This window comes from Sceloporus undulatus, chromosome 6 (genome assembly GCF_019175285.1).
Source record: "Sceloporus undulatus isolate JIND9_A2432 ecotype Alabama chromosome 6, SceUnd_v1.1, whole genome shotgun sequence".
NCBI lineage: Eukaryota > Metazoa > Chordata > Lepidosauria > Squamata > Phrynosomatidae > Sceloporus > Sceloporus undulatus.
The window spans coordinates 106,732,338-106,754,467 of record NC_056527.1 but is presented as its reverse complement, the minus strand read 5'-3'; the positions used below and the strand labels follow the sequence as shown (position 1 = coordinate 106,754,467).

General features: G+C 42.5%; 1 protein-coding gene across 1 annotated transcript in view; it reads right to left on the bottom strand.

The window, feature by feature from the left end:
• Positions 1 to 1,146: 1,146 nt before the first annotated feature.
• Positions 1,147 to 22,130, bottom strand: part of LOC121933795 — a 38,768-nt gene continuing 17,784 nt past the window's right edge. Inside the window, exons 3-6 of the mRNA XM_042473785.1 lie at positions 11,539 to 11,782; positions 9,848 to 10,066; positions 3,602 to 3,742; positions 1,147 to 1,418 (exon numbers count right to left, since the gene is read on the bottom strand). Coding sequence (XP_042329719.1) covers positions 1,147 to 1,418; positions 3,602 to 3,742; positions 9,848 to 10,066; positions 11,539 to 11,782 — 876 coding nt within the window. The remainder of the gene's footprint in view (positions 1,419 to 3,601; positions 3,743 to 9,847; positions 10,067 to 11,538; positions 11,783 to 22,130) is intronic.

Here is a 22,130-nt window from a genome sequence, read left to right as displayed (position 1 = left end):
ATTGGGCCTCAGCTGCCACAACGGCAGCCTCTGAGGCCCCGATCCACTGCTTTCCAGGCTGCGGGGAAGCGGCAAAAGTCCGCTTCCCCGCGGCCTGGAAAGGGGTGTCCTTGGGGCTTCATACCCCAAAGACACCTAATGGCGGTGGGGAAGCGGAGAAAGGGGCCACTCTGCCCCTTTCTCATTTGTGTCGCAGCCGTGTAGAGGCTGTGCCAGCAACGCAAATCGTGGAGCTCCTTCCGGGGCCGCGGAAAGGACGCCTCAGGCGCCCTCGCGCGGCCCCACTACATCACTTCCGCGCCACCCCGTTTGGAGGCGGCGCGGTCGTTACGTAGTCATGGCGGCGCCCATGTGTATAGGGCGCCGCCATTTTCTACACGCTCTGTGCATATTAGGGTTAGGGGTGTCCAGAAGTGACGCCCCTTCCTAACCCTAATGCGTGCTCTGCGTGTACTTTGTGCGCATCTGTAACGCGCCCTAGTTAGCAATGATTACAGCCTTTAACTTTAATGTGATAACTTTGCCTGATTTTAACCCAGAAAACTGACAAACACACACGTGAATGTCGTATTCAAATCCTTCAAAGCCCAAATCCTCATTGCTGGAATAACATTGCTGGGATCCCCTTCTCTGAGTATCGTGGCAAAAAACAAGAGCTTAATCCATCCCAAGAGAACCTAAAAGAAGCACCAACCTTATTTATTTTCTCAGCACTCCTTTGAGGGGAAGCACTAAAGAGCCACCACCACTGCCACCATTTTTCCACCCACACATTCAAAAAGGCCAGAACCAGTGTCATGGTAAAGAAAGGAGAATGGGCCAATGCTTCTTTTAGCTTCTCTTGGACTGGATGGAGTAAACTCTCACCTTTCACCACTCTACTCAGAGATGGGAATTGTTCTTTTTGTTTTATAAGAGTTGACCAGCGGATATGTCAACTCAGTTTTTTGGGTGGATTTTCTGACTAAAATTTCTCAACTTATACAGAAGTATATACAGTAATCATGTCACCATAGCCAGTTCTGACTTTTCAAGGAATGGGCATAGCTGGCCCACTAGTTTTATCTGTGCAAATGCACTGCTGGCCACTGCCAGAACCTAAGATAACACTATCAGATACCCAGCTAGATGGGATCATGACTCCAGCTAGAGAGAATACAAGGACAACATAGGAAAATTATACTCACCTGGGTCCCACTGCACAAGGTACTGGGATGTCCCTTTACTTGAGAGCTTGATCCTGATGCCCGGCACTGCCTTTAAGAACCTGATGCTGTCTCTGTAGCCATATTCCAAGCTCATCCTGCACAGCCTGACCTTGTGTTCCTTCCACACCATCATCTCCAGCTTGTCCAGCCGCAAACCCAAAGGAAATGGATGCAGAGTGCGTCTTAGGAGAGGAATAATATCCACACCACCTGGAAGGCAATCAAGTGTCATCAACAACAAATAGGGTTGCTCTTCTTTGAAACTGACCTTAGAATGGCTAGTCCTTTCTCTGTGTTCATGCCACAGTTTCTTCTCACAGCATCTTCTCTGAAGATGCCAGCGAGAGAACATTGGCACATAGCCTGAAAAACCCACAAAACACTACCATAGTTTATATTTTAGTTGCTTAGTTACACTTGTATCCCCCCTTTTCTTCAATGAGCTCAAGGTGCCATAAGTGGCTTTTCTTCTCCTGCCCACTTTATCTTCAGAACTATCTTGTAAGGTAGGAGAGGGTGAAAGAGAGACTGGTCAAAGGTCAACCAGTGAGATTTCATATCTCAGCAGGCATCCCTCAAGCTGAAGTCTAGCACTCCAGACATTACACCACATTGGTTCTTGTTGGAAGATTTTTTTGCATTCTGTCTTCCCCTCCTTAGATAAGAGATTTTCCTGCATGCAAATCTGGCTGTCTCTCCCTTCTTTCAAATATCTCAGTTGCTCCTACTGAATCACAGGACAATAACTTTACAAACTGGTAAACAAAGCATGTGATTCAGGTCACTCCCTCTTTTGGGAAGTTCTCTCTCACACACATTTTTTCTCCTGTCCTGTTGGGTTCCCCACCTTCCTCCTCTCTCAACTTTCTTTTAAAAAAGGTGAGATAAAGATTTCTTCTTTAACTGAACTATTCATTAGCTAGGTTAGGATATAGCCTTTATGCATATGTAGATTCAAGCCATTAGTAAACTTGGGTTTAAGCTAATTGTGTTGTTTTTGAGTCATTCTCATTTCTTAGAGAAGCATAGTTAGACAAGGACACGTTTCTGCTACTCTGCTGATTTAAAGCTAGACCCTAACAGGCTTGGCTTTGATATTTTTTAATATTTAAATATTTTTGTTTCCTTACCGAAGACTGATGCCTTAGGAACTTGAATTGCCCTACAGTTCTCTCAGTAACAATTAGTGATCTTATTAAATACTAGATCATGTACAGTAACCTTCTTATAGAAATCACAAGGCTAAACAATGGTAGTCCTGTATATGTGTTTGGATCACAATTTCTATCATTTCACACCAGCATAGCCGATAGTAAGCTATGATGGGAGTTGCAGTTCTACAGCATCTGAAAGGGTGCGTGAGTCTCATCCCTGTCAGCTACAGCCACACACAAAGAGACCTTTCACGTACTTGTGAAAGAGCATACATTTTCCTGCAAAGAACACTGCAGGTTCAATCCTTGTTTTTTCCAATTCAAAAGGGTCAGGGAGCAGGAACAACCTCCTTCAGAATCCCAGAAATAGAAACATTTCTATTTGAACTACAACTACCAAAAAGGAAAATGTATTTAAGGGTGGAGAAGGAGTGGAGCAGAGAGGGGAGATGGATGGCCTGATTACTTTAGGCTCTGGTCCCTCTCATACTGGCATGTACCACTAGAATAAAACATAGGGTGTGGAATCTGCAGCTTTCCAGATGTTGCCAGATCACATCTCCCAGCATCCCTGGCCAGCCACCATGCCAACAGGTGCTGATGGGTATAGTTCTTCAACAACATCTGGAAGCCCACAGGTCCTCTAATCCTGCAGTAAAGGTTCCCCAACCTTTTCTGGTACACTAAGATCCCCCAGCAAGATAGCAGGCAAAGGACTGAGGCAGCATCACAAGAAGAAGAGTTGAAACCATGAGTGGGCAAAGTGTGACCTGCGTGTTGCATGTGAGCCCTCAAACACTCTGATAGATGGGATTGTTGTCATCCCAAAATGTCAAAATGCATTCCTGAAGCCTTGGGGGCTTGTGATCTGCTATGTAAAAGATATTTTGCCTCCCATACTGATTTCAGAAGTCACAACAAGTGTTTTTTTTCCACAAAAGAAGTGACCATCTAGTTGCTTCTTAAAGTAGTCCTATAGCTTTACTCTCATTGGATCAAGCCTCAGGACATCTATTTCCTCTTTTATTTTGATCTATAACTTCTCTGCCTGCATTGCAAAAACAGACATCTCATCTTGGTTTTGAGCCAAAACCAAGATCTCATGATCTCAAGAACCAGATCTAAACTACTTCCCAAAGAGCATATAAAGAGTGAAGCTTAGCTCCTGTAGGTCCATTTGGGTCTTATAATGAGGGGAAAGTGGGATATAAATCAAATAAATAAATAGGTATTCCTTACACTGCTTGACTGAAGAAGGTTCCCTTGACCACTCGTAGGCTGGATCCAGCTCATCTGATGTAAAGTCATAGGGATTATAAGAAGCCTTCCGTTGACTCCGTTGAGCTTTCTTCTTGCATTGGTGTGTGGACTGGGCCTGGGCTGTGGGTTCAGAAGTGATGGAAATGAACGACAAGGCCTGTGTGTTTTATAAATTCTTGAGCAAACGCAAAAGCTTTCCTTCACCCCTGCTATCTGCTAAAGTACCCAGAAATTCCTATTCTCATTCACATCTCCCACAAATGCTCTAAACTACTAGGACTCCCTTTGAGATGGATGGATTTTTAATATTAATATCCCCACTATAGATTTATAGAAATGGTTGCACTATGGATATATAAAAATAAGCTTTCTGGAGTCAAGGTTGTGTGTACGCAAGAGAGAAAATGCTGAACAAGATTTGCAGTAAAATGTTTAGAGAACAAGTTGACCTTTGCAAGCATCAAGGCGTCTAGCTTGCTTTGAAAGCCAAAACAATTAAGAGCAGCATCCTTGGATGAGGCAAATAACACATAAGCGATAAGAGTGATGGAATATTCCAAATGAGTCAAAAAATGTATTTTAATATATTCAAAATTCTGTGTCCTGATTGTATGAAAGTTTTGTACGTTTGCACTTTGAACCAGCCAATAGAATACATTGTTAGGGACCTCATTGTTGGAATTACCTATATGAACAGCCATTTTCTTTGTTCGGGGCCTCAGTTTTTTTTGGAACTTGATTTCCACTGGGGACTTTTGCCGGCAATAAACATTTTGGATTCTCAGCCTTCTGAGTCCTCTTGTTTTCTCTGCTCTGTCAAGCCAGTGGATTTATTATTATTATTACTATTATTAACCTTTATTTATAAAGCGCTGTAAATTTACACAGTGAGAGAAATTTACTTAGTGAGAGAAAGTCCAGGCTTTAAGAATCCCACTACATCTCCACTCCTCAAAAAAATGCAGAAGTCATTCATTTGCTCTACATTACAGCTTGAAAAGTTATTTTTTGATTAGAACCTGCAGAATCCCACAGTCAGCTTAGTCGATGGCTATGTCAGCTGATACGTTCTAGAAGCAATAGTCCAGAACTTATTTTTCCAAACTCTTTCCTATGTACAAAGTCAATAATGGAATAGAAGTGAGATTGACGAGTTTATGAAATCAATTAAAAGCGGCACTACAGTCAAGAATGAAATGCAAGACAGCAGCAGGATGGGCATGACCCCATGTGATAGGTACCAGCCAAAGACACCTTTATCCGGCTATTTTAATTGATTTCAAAAAATATTTTAAAAACGCCAATGACAAATTAAACAAATGAATTAAACAAATCCTTCCTACCTTCAGAGATTTGGTTCTTAATAACTCTCACTGGCTTTCATTTTCTATTTATTCCTTTTTGCCCTCTACCCGTAATTCAAAATTTTCTTTCTATCCTCCTATGCCTCTATGAAAATATATCATACTATGAATAACATTAAATAACTCGATTTTCATAAACATCTCATGAACAGTCTAAGAAATTTTTATCTTATTATCTTCCTGTATTGTTGGCTTGACATGAGTTTTACATGTAATGTTCCAATATGTCTCTAACATCTAATTGATGTTATATTATTCTCCATTACCTTTACAACCAGAACAGTCCAACTTCATCAAACTAATCTATCTGATCTTCTTAATCTACCACCAGGTAAATGGTTAAAAATCAATGCATTCACAGGTGAAAATGTTTTCCCTTTTCAAGTTTAGGAATCTTGATAATGGTTCTAAAATTCTGCTTTTTATCCTTGTCTGGTGAAGTCCTAACAGAAGCAGCCGCAATGGGAAAACATGGGAGGGTTACAAATGGAAAACACCATTGTTTAGAACCCATATTAACATACCATCAAACCCAAGCAGTTTTGCTGCCTGAGGTGTAACGTGATAGACACAAACACTTGGATAAACTACAGCCACTTTAATGAGAATAATGTGATGTACAGTACTTTCATGGCTGTGCAGGAAACTAATTCTAAAGATTCTGCACGCAGCTAATCTGTATAATTCAGGTGCAACCTACACCTGTTGTAGGAAGAGGCAGGAATAAACTCTACTACATTCCTCAAGCTACATCCAAGTAGAGTTTGGTGGGTCTGAGGGCCAAACGTTTTGGCCCAGGAACACTTTGGGGGCTTCACATGAACCAAAAATGAGGTGGCAACATTGGTTAGAAATCCATTTCTTGTTTGAGAAAAATTATAGGAACACATCATCCTATTAACTCTGTAAAGTAGGGATGGACATATTATGGTTCCTGGGGACATGCACCTTCAGGGCTCCTAGGGATTAAAAAATGATCCCAAATGCCCTGTAGAGTGGCATGGGGGCATTTTGACCACATTTTGTGCTCCTTCTGGGTCAATTTAGGCCCAGAAAAAGCCTTTTTGGAAAGAAAAAAAAATAAGGAAGTGATGTCCACTCGCTTCCTGTTGTTAAAAAACCCTGGATTTAAAATGGCCTTGGGATGAAAAGCATGCCAAAAATACCCCCATGCCCTAGAAGCCATTGAGGGGGAAATTTTATTTTTTTTCTGGAGGCTTCAGTGGAAGATACAGTCCGCCATGGCCCCATGTTGTTGTTTTTAATGTGGCCCACTAGCCTTCCACAGTTGCCCACCTTTGATGTCAAGCCAAACAAATGTCACCACTGACCTTTTTCCATGCCCCATTTAGCCCCTTGAGATAATACACTTTCCACCCAATGCACACTAGAAACATCTTGGATTGCAAGATGCATGCTAACTGCCTGTGACACCTCCGAATGGTTGAAATCCTTTAAGGCTTGCCAGATCAGTGCCTTGCCCTTTAACCAATTTAAGTAACCACCACCAAAATCAAGCAGCAAAACACCTAGAGGGAACCTCACTAAATGAATGAAGTGGGAAGTCAATGCTGCCACTGTGTCCCATGCTTGACCAGCCTTGAGTGAAACCCAGCCAATTGACTCAGCTCCCACTGGGTACCGCAACCTGCTCCTGGTGCCCTGTGGCTGGCCTAAATCATAAAACTGTGTCCACAGATTAGCACTGTCACATGCTCAGATCCCCTCCATTAACCTGACAAAGAAAAAGTCTAACAGTAAGAAAACTTAACCATCACAGCTGCCTCGCTTGAAGCTTAATGTAACTCCCAAAAGCCATTGCCTGAGAGTCTAAGTAATGATCCTCTTAAGATACATGCATGCTGCAATAGAAGCTTCCCAATTCAAAATTAGGGATGCTGATATTAAAAGCACCAGGGTCTCTCTCTCTCGGCAATTGTGCAATCCATCTAGATAACAATTAAAAAAAATCACTGCCCATGACTTGTAAAAGGACTAAAGGGTGAGCCTCAGGCAACTTCCCTCTCTTAAGAAAAAAACAAAGACATGAAACATTCCTTCTGGTCCATCCTGGACCACAGTAAGCATAGTGTCAAGATCCAGTGTGGTGTAATGGTTTGAGACTGCAGACCAGGGTTCAGCCATGGAAACCCAGTCGGTGACCTTGAGCAAATCATATTCTCTCAGCCTCAGAGGAAACCAAAGGCAAACCCCCTCTGAACAAATCTTGCCAAGGAAACACCATGATGAGTTTGCCCATAAGTCAGAAACTATTTGAAGGCACAGAACAACAATAACAACGTAACTTAGTTACAGCTTAGACACTGCAGAAAGCAATTAACTGAAAGTGATATGCTATTTCCAACTAGTTACATCCAGTCTTTGTGTTCTAAAAAAACCAAACAGTACTCACTGATAGTAAGAAGTAAGACAAGGGGGGATAACAGGCATCCTTTGAAGATATGGCACACAGCAAGAACAAAGCAAAGAACAAAGTGCTTTCCCTTATTAGCAAGAGACAAAATTCAAAGACCTGACAGGAAACATTTTTCCTGGAAAATAATAATTCCCTCTGAAACACTGTCATTGCTACAGTACAGAATAACCCTGCCTCACAATCAAACAAACACAAAAGAAACACACTGATCTGAAATACTGATCAAAATGTTAGACTATGGTCCTACAGGAATACTTTGCTGAAGAGAGGCAGCAGGTCCAATCCTTGAAGATCTTACAAATGCTAAAATCAGAAGTGTTGTCAAATCAGAAAATGTAATCTTGCAGTATTCCACTTGGTTACACAGATATCTAAGGTATGCAGATAACACCACACTACTAGCAGAAAACATCACAACTTGGAAACATTACTAAGGAAAGTCAAATATGAAAGTGCAAAGGCAGGCCTAATACTGAACATAAAGAAAACAAAAATAATGACCACGGAAGACATACCTGGAAATCAAAACAGTTAAAAGAGTTCCTGTACCTAGGATCAAACATTGATCAAAACGGAGACTGCAGTCAAGAAATCAGAAGACTATGAATGGGAAGAGAAGCCATCAAAGAACTAGATAAGATCCTAAAGAGTAAAATATACAACTGAAAACTAAAGTTAGAATCATCCAGGCCATTGTATTTCTCATCACCATGCCCAGAAGTGAAAGATGGACAGTGAAAAAAGCGGGTAAGAAGAAAATCAACACATTTGAAATGTGGTGGTGGAGAAGAGTGCCAAGGATACTGTGGACACCCAAAAAGACAAACAAATGGGTCATGGAACAGACAAAGCCTGAAATCTCCTTGGAAGCCAAGATGATCAAATTGAGGCAGTCATACTTTAGTCACATCGTTAAAAGATAATAATACTAGGAAAGGTAGAGAGGAAGACCACACACCACATAGATAAGACACAATCTGGGAGGTCACTGAGCAGAATTTGCAGGACCTGAGCAAAGTAGTGGAGGATAGGAAGTCTTGGCAATGTCTCATCCACAAGGTCACCATGAGTCAGGGTTGACTTAAGGGCAGTCAACAACAACAACAAATACACAGATGTAAATGGTATTCTGAGAAGTGGGCATGCAATATTGGCTATTATTAAATTATGCTGCTTTCTCTAGTCTGAAAATATAGAACACTCTACCTGCTATCATATAATAATTGTATCCTTTTGTCTCCTGAGTGAAGGCTATGAAAACCTAAGGAAATGGAAAGAAACAGTTCCAAATGGGACAGCTTGGTGATGGGTGATGGTGCCTGCTGCTACTTCCACTAGTTGAAAGGGGATGAGGACACAAAAATTCTTGGAAAGTCCTTTCCATTAAATGCAGAACTCTTCCTATTAAACATCACAACTTCCTTAGGCAAAGACTTTGGAAAAACTGGAGAATAATATATAAGGTGACAGCAGCAAGGATTCAATATGCTCAAAAGTGAAAAGTTAAAAGATTTACCTATTGCAGAAAAGTGGCTATTAAAGTTATCAGACATGATGGAAATGGACAAAATTACTTATTGGTTGAAAAATAATTCATAAAAAAAGTTGAAGAGGAATGATTAAGAGTCAAGAATTTATTGGAAAATTATATGGTCAAATCTGCAAAATATCAGCTGAACGATTTAATTTATAAAGAATTCAAAGATACAGCCATGTTAGTCTGTGGAATCAGTCTGTAGAGAGATCTTTTAGCACCTTTGAGACTAACTGAAAGAAAGAAGTTGGCAGCATGAGCTATCATAAACTTCTAAAGAAGTAGACTGAAATCTAGGAAAGCTCATGCTGCCAACTTCTTTCTTTCAGTTAGTCTCAAAGGTGCTACAAGAACTCTTTACAGACTTATTTTATATAGTTAGAAAGAACACAGTAGGGGGATAATACCATTAATGAGGGCAAATGAATAACAGAAAATTACAATGAAGAATATAAAATAAAACATGGGAATTTATTAAGTCGCAGAAAAAAATTCAATCAGACTAAAGAAGAAGTCAACATTTAAGATTTAGGCTCTTGAAAGAGGTGGATATTACAAAGAAAGATTTGTTAACTTGGAAGCAGACGAAACGTTCTGTTTGGTTCATCTAATCATTTGCAAAGTAGTAGTATTAAATATAGGTTTATGTATAATTATTGTTTTTAAATTACACCAATGTGTTGTTTAATAAAGATTTAATTTTTTTTTAAAAGGAAACAAGAACATTGGGCAAGGGCACTTGGCACATCCATATTGGTAGCCTAGTTATGAATCAGAAGAGGCCACTGAACATCCCCTTTCCGTGGCAGCATAATAAAAGGCCGTGCCCCAAAGTGTAGATTGATCCCAACCAGGTGAAACTGAAAGTTGATAATACAAATAAAACTCACTCAAAGATGGTCTCTGCTGTGGAGATGGCGCCTGCTGAGGACTTTGCTTTAAGGTTTTTCTCTCTGGTTGTATCTCTTGAGGTCTTGGCTTTAAGGTTTTTTTCTCCGGTTTTCTCTTTCGAGGTCTTGACATTAAGATTTTTCTCTCCAGTTGTATCTCTTCTGTTTCCAGCGGTTGAGTGGCATCCTTGGCAGAAGTCTCCAGCAAAGCCAAATGAGCTGTAACCAATTAAACCAAGCTCTATTAACAGCCTCTCCTTGACCTCTTAGATTTCTAGAGACCATCTTTCCCTTGAGGGTTGGACGCCTTCTCAAGGATAGCTGTAATACACCAAAGTCAGAACATCTGTGTCAAACTTTGTGCCTTCCTGCTCAACTGAAGAGGATGCTGCAGAGAAAGGACACACACCTGAGCACTGTGATGCCCTCTCCCTTGCCCCTTCTTTCTTCCTAAATCTCTTTTTAAAAGGTACTGCCAAGGAACAAGGCAAGATTAGGCACTGAAGATAAAAGAGAGAGCTTCTTGAGACAAATGGGACAGGATGAAGTGACGGTTCAAGGAGACAAGTCATGTAAAAAGGGCTGCTAGACTTGCAAAGCCTCCCAAAGCCCCTTTGGTCTCAATGGAGGCTACTATTAAATTTAAATAAAAACTCTGGGGAGCCCAGAGATTCATCTGCAGTCTCCAAATCCAAAGAAGCGCCACCAGAAAATGGGAGACCCAAACTTTAGCATAAGACGCTTAGTTGTTTTTAATCAAATATGACTCCATGATCTTGAACACAAATGTTAGCAAACACAAACAGAGCATGAAAATGTTTGTTTTTGGACTGTTTCTATAATCTTCCAACTAACGTGGTAGGTTCAAAATAATAATAATAATAATAATAATAATAATAATAATAATAATAAAGTGAACCTTTGGTTCCAGGACCCCCCTGTGGATACCAAAATCCATGGATGCTCAAATCCCATTAAATACAGTGGTGTAGTACAATGGTGTCCCTTACTTTTTTGTTTTCTAAAACATTGGGGATTTCAAATTAATGCTTTATATTTTAACTGTAATTGATTATCTATTGTATTCTGCATTTTGCATTTTTGTGTGTTTTATTATTGTTATATTTATATTTATATCCCGCCTTTCTTTCAGGACTGGAACTCAGGGCTGCGTACGATATTAAAAAAACAGTACAATTAAAAGCATACAAAAATGTGTAGCTTTTTGGGGTTTTTACACTATTCTTTACTACTGCATTTTACTATTGCATTGTTGGTATTGTACCGGTAATTTTGTCTTTTAAATTACTGAAGGACAGTAGTTCTAAATGCTTTATTCTGTTGTAAAGCACCATGTACATGGATGACACTATATAAATAATAATAATAATAATAATAATCTAAAATTGCAAAATCAAGGTTTTCTTTTTGGAATTTATATATATTTAAAAATATTTTCAAGCTGTAGATGGCTGAATCCGTGGCTAACAAAACTGTGGTTACAGAGGGACAACTGTAATTATTATTATTGTTATTATTATTAATAAATGATGATGTTTCCACACTCTGGACATGGGTTATTACCTCCTTAAAGACATCCATCTCTTCACACGTCTTTTCTTTTCCACTTTGAAATACAGAAAAGATCTCAACAGCAACCATTCCCCCACTGCTAGAAAAAGTGCACCTACTCCAGTCTGGTGGTGGTGGATAATTTTCCCACTCCATGGGGTAAACTGGTGAATCCCTCCGTAGCCTCTTGTAAACATGTAGGCCTTCTTCTGAGATTGGTGCTGGGCGCTTCTGACAAAGCCCTCCTTGGCTGGAAATCACAATAACTTCCAAGGGTTGATTTTCCATATTGATCTTTAACTTTGACCTCAAAGTAAGGCACTCCCCACCTTCAGAAAATCCAGGTAACTTTAGGAAACCTGCCTACACAACAGAGAAAATAAGACCACCTATAATATCTCTTTTCAATCTTCTCTGAATTATATAAACTCTACCGTTTGTTCCAAGGAATGAAAACAAATTATTTTCAAGCTAAGAAACCACATCAAAGCAATAAAGCAGGAGTTTGAATGAAACAGTTACTAATTCTCCTTTTGTGTGCCAAAAGGCAGTAAATACAATGAGTGAATCCTGAAAAGGGGCAAGGACCTTCTCCACTGGACTTTCTCTGATGTTTAGATCCAATCCCAAATTCAACAAAGCCATACTAACTCCACCTCCTCTTAATTCAAGGCTATGGAAGGACACCTTATTTCAGGTGTGGAAAACTTGTGGTCTATGATGTTGTTGAGCTTCAATTCCCATCAGCATCATCCATGTTAAGGGATGATGAGAGGTGTAGTGCTACTACTTCCCCGTGACTATTGTACACTAGTTAGCTGTTGTAAACTAGTTAGCACCCAGGTGTGTGGAATCTGAATTTAACAGACAGCAGACCAACATCATTGTAACCTGTAAGATGTTCCTCTTGATCATATAAGAATTCATATTTGTATAACTACTTTTAGTAGTGTGGCATAGTGGTTTGAGCATTGGACTACGACTTTGGAGGCCAGGGTTCGATTCCTGCTCAGCCATGAAACTCACTGTGTGACCTTGGACAAGTCACATGCTCTCAGTCTCAGAGGATGGCAATGGCAAACCTCCTCTGAACAAATCTTGCTAAGAAAACCCCATGATAGATTCACTTTAGGTTTGCCTTAACTTGGAAATGATGTGACAAAACATCAACAACAAAAAACTGAAAGGGCACAAAAATGTGGCCAAGCTTCAAATAGCTCAAATCAAGGTTTAGTCAGCAGATGATCTGATAGTTTTAGGTTTCACCTGGAGTTTCACATCTACTGACCACATATCCTTCAACTGTTCCAATTTGGCAGGAACATTCCCAATTGTTCCTCTATGCTCCCACTCTTTTCAGCTGTGTTTAAAATGCTCCAGTTTCTTTCTCCTCCCACATTCTCCCTATGTCCTTCGGATGCTGCAAACTGAGGTCAAAATGTTGATATAGTTTGTACTCAACTCAGCAGGAAGAAGAGGAGAGGGCAAAATCTCACCTTTACCTGTAGACTCTGGCAAAAGCAAACTGCTGCAGCCTCTCCTGGCTTGTGTGTTCTTCCTTAAGAATAACTTTTGCCATCTTATTCATACTATGATGTGGCTTGGCCACACATATCCCAGTTTTCATCTGTGACCAGTAACAAATACCAGGTGCTGGAGGCTATGGCGGGTTACAGACCGCCTCTTTGGGGCAGGCTGTACCCGCCCCTTTCCCTGGTGTATCGGGGCCTCAGCATTCAGAGTGGCAGCCGCTGAGGCCCCGATCCTCCACTTTTCGGCTTGGCCCCTTTCTCCTTTGGTCTGCTGGGCGCAGCCGTCTGAAGGCTGCGCCCAGCGGACCAAACCAGGTAGGAGCTCTGAAACGGAGCTCCTTCCTGCTCCGCGGAAAGGGTGCATTATGCGCCCTGGCGCGGAGCGAGGACGTCACGTATATATAGCTGTCAGGTTATATCTAGGACAGAGTGAACATAACCATCAATTATATATAAAAAACTGGAGAAAGAACTAAAAAACTGCTGTGTATACACACACACACACACACACACACACACACACAGAGCAGTTTTTTAGTTCTTTCTCCAGTTTTTTATATATGATTGATGGTTATGTTCACTCTGTCCTAGATATAACCTGACAGCTATATATACCAAGCCTGTCCCACACTCCATCATAAGACTATAATCCTGTACCCACACCTCGGTCTAAATTTCATTATACTCAGTAGGGTTTTAAAATGTGATGAATCAAAACGGAACAGGTTTCTACACTCCCTGTTACCATTTTTCTAACAGTAGAAAGCAGTAGGGAGGAGAAAGAGAAAATATGTGTGAAAACGGAATTAAATACTTTAAAAATATATATTCTAGTATGTAATGTAGTAGGTGAAAACAAGGTTGAAGTGTGTAGTATGAATAATAGTATATAAGGCAGGAGTAGGAAACCTCAGAACTTCTGAAAGTTGTTAGACTTCAACTCCTATTACTACTGACCACTCAGCATGCTGGTTAGGGCTGATAGGTGTTGAAGATCTTACTATCTGGAGGTCTATAAATTATCCACTTACTAGAACAGTACAAGATGCAATTATGCTATATCTTTGCTCTTTTGCTTGTGTAAAACAATGCAAACTATGCATAATTACTTGGAAATCTAAATTAACTCAGTGAGAAATGCTCTTAGGTAAAGGGAAGAGGGAAATTTTACCCTTTCAGAATTATGTTGGACTATAACTCTCATCATCCCTGACCATGCTGGCTGAAGTTGATGGGAGTCCAATATCATTTGGAGAGCCAGATTCCCAACCCACAATTATGCTTTTGAGGACACAATCCCATGCACACTTACCAAGAAGCAACATGCCTTCCAACAGTCCCGATTTGGCAGATATAGTCCCAATTAATCCTCTGCTATCCCATTTTCTTAGGCCCGTTACAAATGGGCAGGAAAATACTGTACATGCTCAGCACGTACTAGGGTTAGAAAGGGGCGTCTCTTCCAGACGCCCCTAACCCTAGTGCAGACTGAGTCCGTACGAAATGGCGGCAGCCGTTCCACACGGCCACCGCCATCTTGACGTAGCGGACGCGCTGCATCTGCACATTGCGCCCCGGAAATGACGCCGCGAGTGCGAGCTTTGGCACTTGCGGCGTCTCTTCCGAGGCGCAGGAAGGAGCGCAACTTTCGCACTCCTTCTTTGCAGCATCCGGGAACCGCGCTGTTTGGCTGCTGCGGTTTCTGGATGCTGCAACCAGCGGCAGCAGCAGACCGCCGCTTTTGGGCGGTCTGTAACCCGCCTCAGTTTCTTTTAAAATGTCTTTGTTTCTTTCTCTTCTTCCCACACTCCCCCTTTGCCCCCATTCAGTTGCTGCAAAATGCATTCAAAGTGCAGAAGTAGTTTGCACTCAGTTAACTGAAAGGATTAATTAACTCAAAGGTTAGGTTAAAATATACTGTATATATATTCATGTATAAGTTGAAAACATTATGCCAAAAAATTGACCCCTAAAAACCTGGGTTGACTTATACAATAATACATAGTGCTAGAAAAAATAGCAGTGGTGACTGTTTGGGGAGAGAGCCAGGCGATGGCAGAGGAGGAAAGTCAAATGCTTACCTCTCAAGGCTCCTCTGCTTTCTCTTGAGGAGAAGGCCGGATGGCAGAGGAGGAGGACGAGCAAAACTTTGCCCCTCAAATGCCAAAGTCCCACCGTGGCTAGAAGAAATCTCATGCTGTGCTCCAAAGTTTTACCCTCAGCGTAGTCATGGATCAGCCAAATTCCATAATTTTGGTCCCAATACCTGCCCTCGACCTATACATGAGGTCAACTGATACAGTCGGCCCTTGCTATCCACAGGGATCCATCCACCACCACCCCCGCCACAGATACCAAAATCCATGGATGTTCAAGTTCTGTTGTGCTTGATGGCGGCACATGCATGTGGCCGCACTGCCATTAGGGACAATAGGATTTCAGTGGTGGCGTATGCACGTGACCATGCCGCCATTAGAGACAACAGGACTGAAGTCTGTCCCCAGCGGAGGTGCATGCACAGGCCGCCATTGGGGACAGTGTGGGCCTGCCGTCCAGGGATACTCAAATCTGTGGGTAGCAAGTCCATGGATACCGAGCATATAGTCAGAGTTTGGTATCCGCGGAGGATCCATTCCAGACCCCCCTCCCAGAGATACAAAAAAGTGGGACCTAAAGTCCCCATTGTCTCTAATGGTAGTGTGACGTACATGCTCCGCCATTGAGGACAACAAGTCTTGCCATCTGCGGATGCTTAAATCTCTGGATGGCAAGCCCGCAGATAATGACACCCTACTGTATACGGTAAATAAAATAATGCATAATTTCCCATTGCTTTCCCAATAAATTTTGGAAGACAGTTTTGTGTGAACTAGTGGGGCAGCTTGCATACCTTGAGCTATGTTCAGGTTTGTTGGAGAGAGCAGTAGCATCACAGGGGGGGGGGCAGGGGTAAAAGAAGTATGGCCCACACAAGGTGACACCTCAGAAGAGGGGTGACACTAGATAACTGCACAACCCTTTTATAGTGCTGCTCTGGCTGCCTCCTGCTGCATTTTGGGATTTGCAGTTTAAGGAGGGGCATTTAGAATTCTCAGCCAGAGCTCTTAGGCCTCACTGAACTACAAATTCCAGAAGACAACATGAGGCAGCCATAGGGTTGCCATACATCTGGACCTCCAAACCGGGGAAAATGTAGGACAAAATTCTCAAATGTAGGACACATTTTTAATGTGTCCTACATTTGAATAGGGGAGGCTTTTCCTTGCCGCCTGGGCCCCGGGCCCCGCCGCGATTGCGGCGGGGAGCGGAGCCCAAGCGGCAAGGGAATCCTCCTCTGAGGGAATTTGAGCCAATAGGAAGATAAAGTCGTTTAGCTAGTCTGGAACCAAGCCATGTAAGGGATTAAAAAGGCCATAACCAGCACTTTGAACTCTACTCTGCCCAGAAAGGACCAGTAGCCTGTGGAAGCAGGTTTCAACAGGGGGAGCTACCATGAGCCCTGTAACCACCCTGAAGCAACAGCAGCCTGGCCACACAGCGTTTTTGAACATGCTAGAAAGTTTCTGAGCAGTATTCCAAAGGCAGTCCCACAGAGAAGGGTGTACAGTAATCCTAAACAGGATGTACTCTATAGCCCTTGGTGTACAAGTCAAGCAACATATAGTTGAGGCAAGTTTTTTGAAGATTAGGGCCCAGATTATGGATTGTGATATTGACCCTGGATAATCAAGGGTAAAAAAACTTGAGGCATGTAACAAAGGATATAAAGGGGCAAAGGAAAGGCAAGTGGAGGCCAAAGAACTTACAAAATTACAGCAACCTAACTGTTTGTGCTCACACTAAAGGCTGGATGGGATGACGACAGAACTATGTAAATGGGTAGCTGTGCAATATCTGGTGGGGGAGAGACCAGAAGCCGGCAGGGCTAAAAAAATATGCACAAGGCAAATCAAAGAAATGGTGAATATGGGCCTGAACGACAGCCAAAAGAAGCTCTTCGGGTCACTTTGGGAGGTAGGCTGTTTAAAATGATGCAATGCATCCTAAGAGGCTAGAAGCCGCGCCAAGCCAGCTTCCACCATCCAGTTTTAGGACTGAGGGTGGCTTTGGTATGTCGTCTGGCCTCATAGGATGCATTGCATCATTTAAACAGCATACCTCCAAGGTGAACCAGAGCAGCTTTATTTGGCCTGTCTGTTCAGGCGCTATGGAGAGTTACAGACCGCCCAGTTTTGGGTCGGCCTGTAAACTGGCCCTTTCCCCGCTGTATTGGGCCTCAGCTGCCACAAACGGCAGCCTCTGAGGCACCGATCCACTGCGTTCCAGGCGGCGGGGAAGCGGGCAAAAAGTCCGCTTCCCGCGGCTGAAGGGGTGTCCTGGGGCTTCAATACCTCCAAGGACACTAAGGGCGGTGGGGAAGCGGAGAAAGGGGCCACTCTGCTGCCCTGCCCCTTTCTCATTGGTGGTCGCAGGCCGTGTAGAGGCTGTGCCAGCAACGCAAATCGTGGAAGCTTTTCCCTCCTTCCGGGGCCGCGGAAAGGACGCCTCAGGCGCCCCTCGCGAGGCCCCACTACATCACTTACGCGCACCCCGCCCCCCCCGTTTGGAGGCGGTCGCGGGTCCGTTAACGTATCATGGCGTCGCACATGTGGTATAGGGGCGCCGCCATGTTCGCACGCATCTGGCATATTGGGGTTAGGGGTCCAGAGTGACGCCCCTTCCTAACCCCTAATGCGTGCTATGCGTGGACTTTGTGCGCAATCTGTACGCCCTATTAGTCAATGAATTACAAACAGACTTTAAAACTTTAATTGATAACGTTGGGCTGAATGTTAACAAAAAAACCCCAGAAAACTGACAAACACACAGCGTGAAATGGGTCGTATCAAAGCCTTCAAGCCAAATCCTAATTGATGGAATAACTTGCTGGGATTCCCCTTCCTGGAGTATCGTGGCAAAAAACAAGACTTATCCATACAAGAGAACCTAAAAGAAGAACACAACCTTATTTATTTTGCCTCAGCACGCCTTTGAGGGGAAGCACTAAAGAGCCACCACCACTGCCACCATTTTTTTTTCCACCACACACCAGGTCAAAGGCCAGAACCAGTGTCATGGGTAAAGAAGGAGAATGGGGCCAATGCTTCTTTTTAGTTTCTCTTGGACGGGATGGAAGTAAACGTCCACCTGTCACCACTCTACGCAGAGATGGGAAGTGTTATTTTTTTTTTTATAAGAGTGTGGACCCAGCGGTATGTCAACACTCAGTTTTTTGGGTGGATTTTCTGACGAAAATTTCCAACTTATACAGAAGTATATACAGTAATCTGTCACCATACCATTTCTGACTTTTCATTCAAGGAATGGGCGCATAGCTGGCACACAGTTTTAACTGTGCAATGCAATGCTGGCCACTGCCAGAACCTAAGATAACACTAGCAGATACCCAGCTGAGATGGGAATCATGACTCCAGCTAGAGGAATACAAGGACAACATAGGGAAATTATACCACCTGGGGGCCCACGGCACAAGGTACTGGATGTTTATGGTGGTATGGTGATGTGTTTCCGCTTTAACTGGATAGCTGTTGATCCTGATGCCCGGTGCCACGGCCTTTAAGAAAACCTGATGGCTGTCTCTGTACCATTCCACTCCATCCTGCACACCGGACCTTGTGTTTCCTTCCACACCATCATCTCCCATGATCGCCAGCTGAGTCCAGCCAGCAAACCCAAAGGAAAGGATGCAGAGTGCGTATTAGGAGAGGAATAATAATCCACCCACCTGAAGGCAATAAGTGTCATCAACAACAAATAGGGTTGCCTCTTTGAACTGACCGTAGAATGGCTAGTCCTTGCCTGTATTACATGCCACAGTTTCTTCTCACACGAAGCATCTTCTCGAAAGATGCCAGCGAGAGACATTGGAACATAGCCTGAAAAACCCATCAAACACTACCATAGTTTATATTTGTTGCTTAGTACAACACTGGTATCCCCCCTTTTCTTCATAGCTCAAGGTGCCTAAGTGGCTTTTCTTCTCCGCCACTTTATCTTCAGAAACTATCTTGTAAAGTAAGGGAGGGTGAAAGAGAGACTGGTCAAAGGTTCAACAGTGTGAGATTTCATAGCTCAGCAGCCAATCCCATCAAGCTGAAGTTCTGAACCACTCCAGCCTATTACAAAAAAACAAAAAAACCCACATGTGGTTCTTGTGGAAGATTTTTGTTTGCATTTCTGTGCTTCCCCTGCCTTAGATAGAGATTTTCCTGCATGCAAATCTGGCTGTCTCTCCTGTCTTTCAAACATCTCAGGTTGCTCCTAACTGATTCACAGGACATAAACTTTACAAACTGGGTAAACAAAGCATGTGAATTCAGGTCACTAGGCCTCTTTTGGGAATGTTCTTGCTCTCACACACATTTTTTCTCCTGTCCTGTTGGTGTTCACCATCTTTCTCCTCTCTCAACTTTCTTTTAAAAAGCGGTGAGATTAAGTATAGGGTCTTCTGTTAGCTGAACTATTGGCATTAGGGAGCTAGGTTAGGATATGAGCCTGCTGATGCTAGATGGTAGATTGGCAAGCCATTAGTAAACTTGTGGTGTGTAAGCTAATTGTGTGGTTTTTTTGAGTAATTGTCTCAGTTCCTTAGAGAAAGCATAGTTAGACAAGGACACATTTTCGTTCTGCTACTCTGCTTGAGTTATAAAGCCTAGAACCCTGAACAGGCTTGGGCTTTGGAATATTTTTTTAATATTTAAATATTTTTGTTTCCTTATACCGAAGACTGTATGCCTTTAGGGAAACTTGAATTGCCCTGTACAGTTCTCTCAGTAACAATTAGTGATCTTATTAAATACTGAGAAATCATGTGACAGTAACCTTATAGAAATCACAAGGCTAAACAATGGTAGTCCTGTATTATGTGTTTTGGGAATCACATTTCTAATCATTGTCATCACCAGCATAGCCGATAGTAAGCTATGATGGGAGTGGTCAGTTCTTACCAGCATCTGAAAGGTGCGTGAGTCTCATCCTCCCTGTTCAGCTACAGCCACACCAGAGAGGACCTTTCACTTCACGTACTTGTGAGAGCATACATTTTTCCTGCAAGAACCTGCATGTTCAAGTCCTTGTTGTTTCCAATTCAAAAGGGTCAGGGAGCAGGACAACCTCCTTCCAGAATCCCAGAAATAGAAACATTGCTATTTTGAACTACAACTACCAGAAGTGAAATGTATTTAAGGGTGTGAGAAAGGGAGTGGAGCAGAGAGGGGAGATGGATGGCCTGATTAAACTTTAGGCTCTGGGTCCCTCTCTAGATACTTGGCAATGTACCACTAGAATAAAAATATGGGTGTGGAATCTGCCAGGCTTTCCAGATGGTTGCCAGTCACATCTCCCAGGCCATCCCTGGCCAGCCACCATGCCAACAGTGGCCCTGGATGGGTATGTTCTTTCAACAACATCCCCCACCCTGGAATCCCACAGGTCCTCTAATCTGCGGGCAGTAAAAGGTTCCCCAACCTTTTCTGTTGGACACTAAGATTCCCCAGCAAGATAGCAGGCAAAGGACTGAGGCAGCATGCACAAGAAGGAAGAGTTTGAAACCATGAGTGGGGGCAAAGTGGTGACCTGCGTGTTGCATGTGAGCCCTCAAACACTCTGATAGATGGGATTGGTTTTGTCAATCCCAAATAGTCAAAATGCATTCCTGAAGCCTTGGGGGCTTGTGTGAGCTGCTATGTAAAGATATTTTGCCTCCCATACTGATTTCAGAAGTCACACAAGTCTTTTTTTTTTTTTTTTTTTTCCACAAAGATGTGACCATCTAGTTGCTTCTTAAAGTAGTCCTATAAGCTTTACGTCTCATTGTTGGATCAGCTCAGGACATCTGATTGTTCCTCTGTTTATTTTGATCTATAACTTACTCTGGCTGCATTGCAAAAACAGGACATCTCTCTTTGGTTTTGAGCCAAAACCAAGATCTTCATGGATCTCCAAGAACCAGATCTAACTAACTTTCCCAAAGGCATATAAATGAGTGAAGCTTATATCCTGTAGGTCCCTTATTGGTGTCTGATAATGAGTGGGAAAGTGGGATATAAAATCAAATATAATTAAATAGGTATTCCTTACACTTGCTTGACTGAAGAAGGTTTCCCTTGACCACTCGTAAGGCTGGATCCGCCTCATCTGTGTGAGGTAAGTCATAGGGATTATAAGAGAGCCTTCCGTTTGACTTCCAGTTGAGCTTGTTCTTGGCTTGTCGATTGTGTGTGTGGACTGGGCCTGGGCTGTGGGTTCGAAGTGATGGAAATGAACGAGCAAGGCCTGTGTGTGTTTATAAATTTCTTGAGGCAAACGTCAAAAGCTTTCCTGTAACCCTTGCTATAAGCTTGCTAAAGTACCCAGAATAGTCCTATTGCTCATTCACTCTCCCACAATGCTCTAATACTACTAGGACCTCCCTTTGAGATGGATGTGATTTTTTAATATTAATATGCCCCACTATAGATTTGATAGAAATGGTTGCACTGATGGATATATAAAAATTAAGGCTGTTCTGGAGTCAAGGTTGTGTGTGACGCGAGAGAGAAAATAGCTGAACAAGTAATTTGCAGTAAAATGGTTTAGAGAAACAAGTGGACCTTTTGCAAGCATTCAAGGCGTTCGAGGCTTGCTTTGAAATGCCAAAACATTAAGAGCAGCATCCTTGGATGAGGCAATATAACACTAAGCGATGAAGAGTGATGGAATATTCCAAATGAGTCAAAAATGTATTTTAATATATTCAAAATTCTGGTGGTACTGATTGTAATGAAAGTTTTGTTTACGTTTGCACTTTGGAAACCAGCCAATAGAATACATTGTTAGGAGGGACCTCATGTGTTGGAAATTACCTATATGAACAGCCATTTTTTCTTTGTTCGGGGCCTCGTTTTTTTTTTTTTGGGAACTTGAATTTTTCCACTGGGGGGGAACTTTTGCCAGCAATAAACTATGTTGGATTCCTCAGGCCCTTCTGAGTCCTCTTGTTGTTCGCCTGCTCTGTCAGCCAGTGGATGGATTAGTTATTTATTATTATGTATTAACCTTTATTTATAAAGCGCTTGTAATTTACGACAGTGAGAGAAATTACTTGTGAGGGAAAGTCCAGTGCTTTAGGAGATCCCACT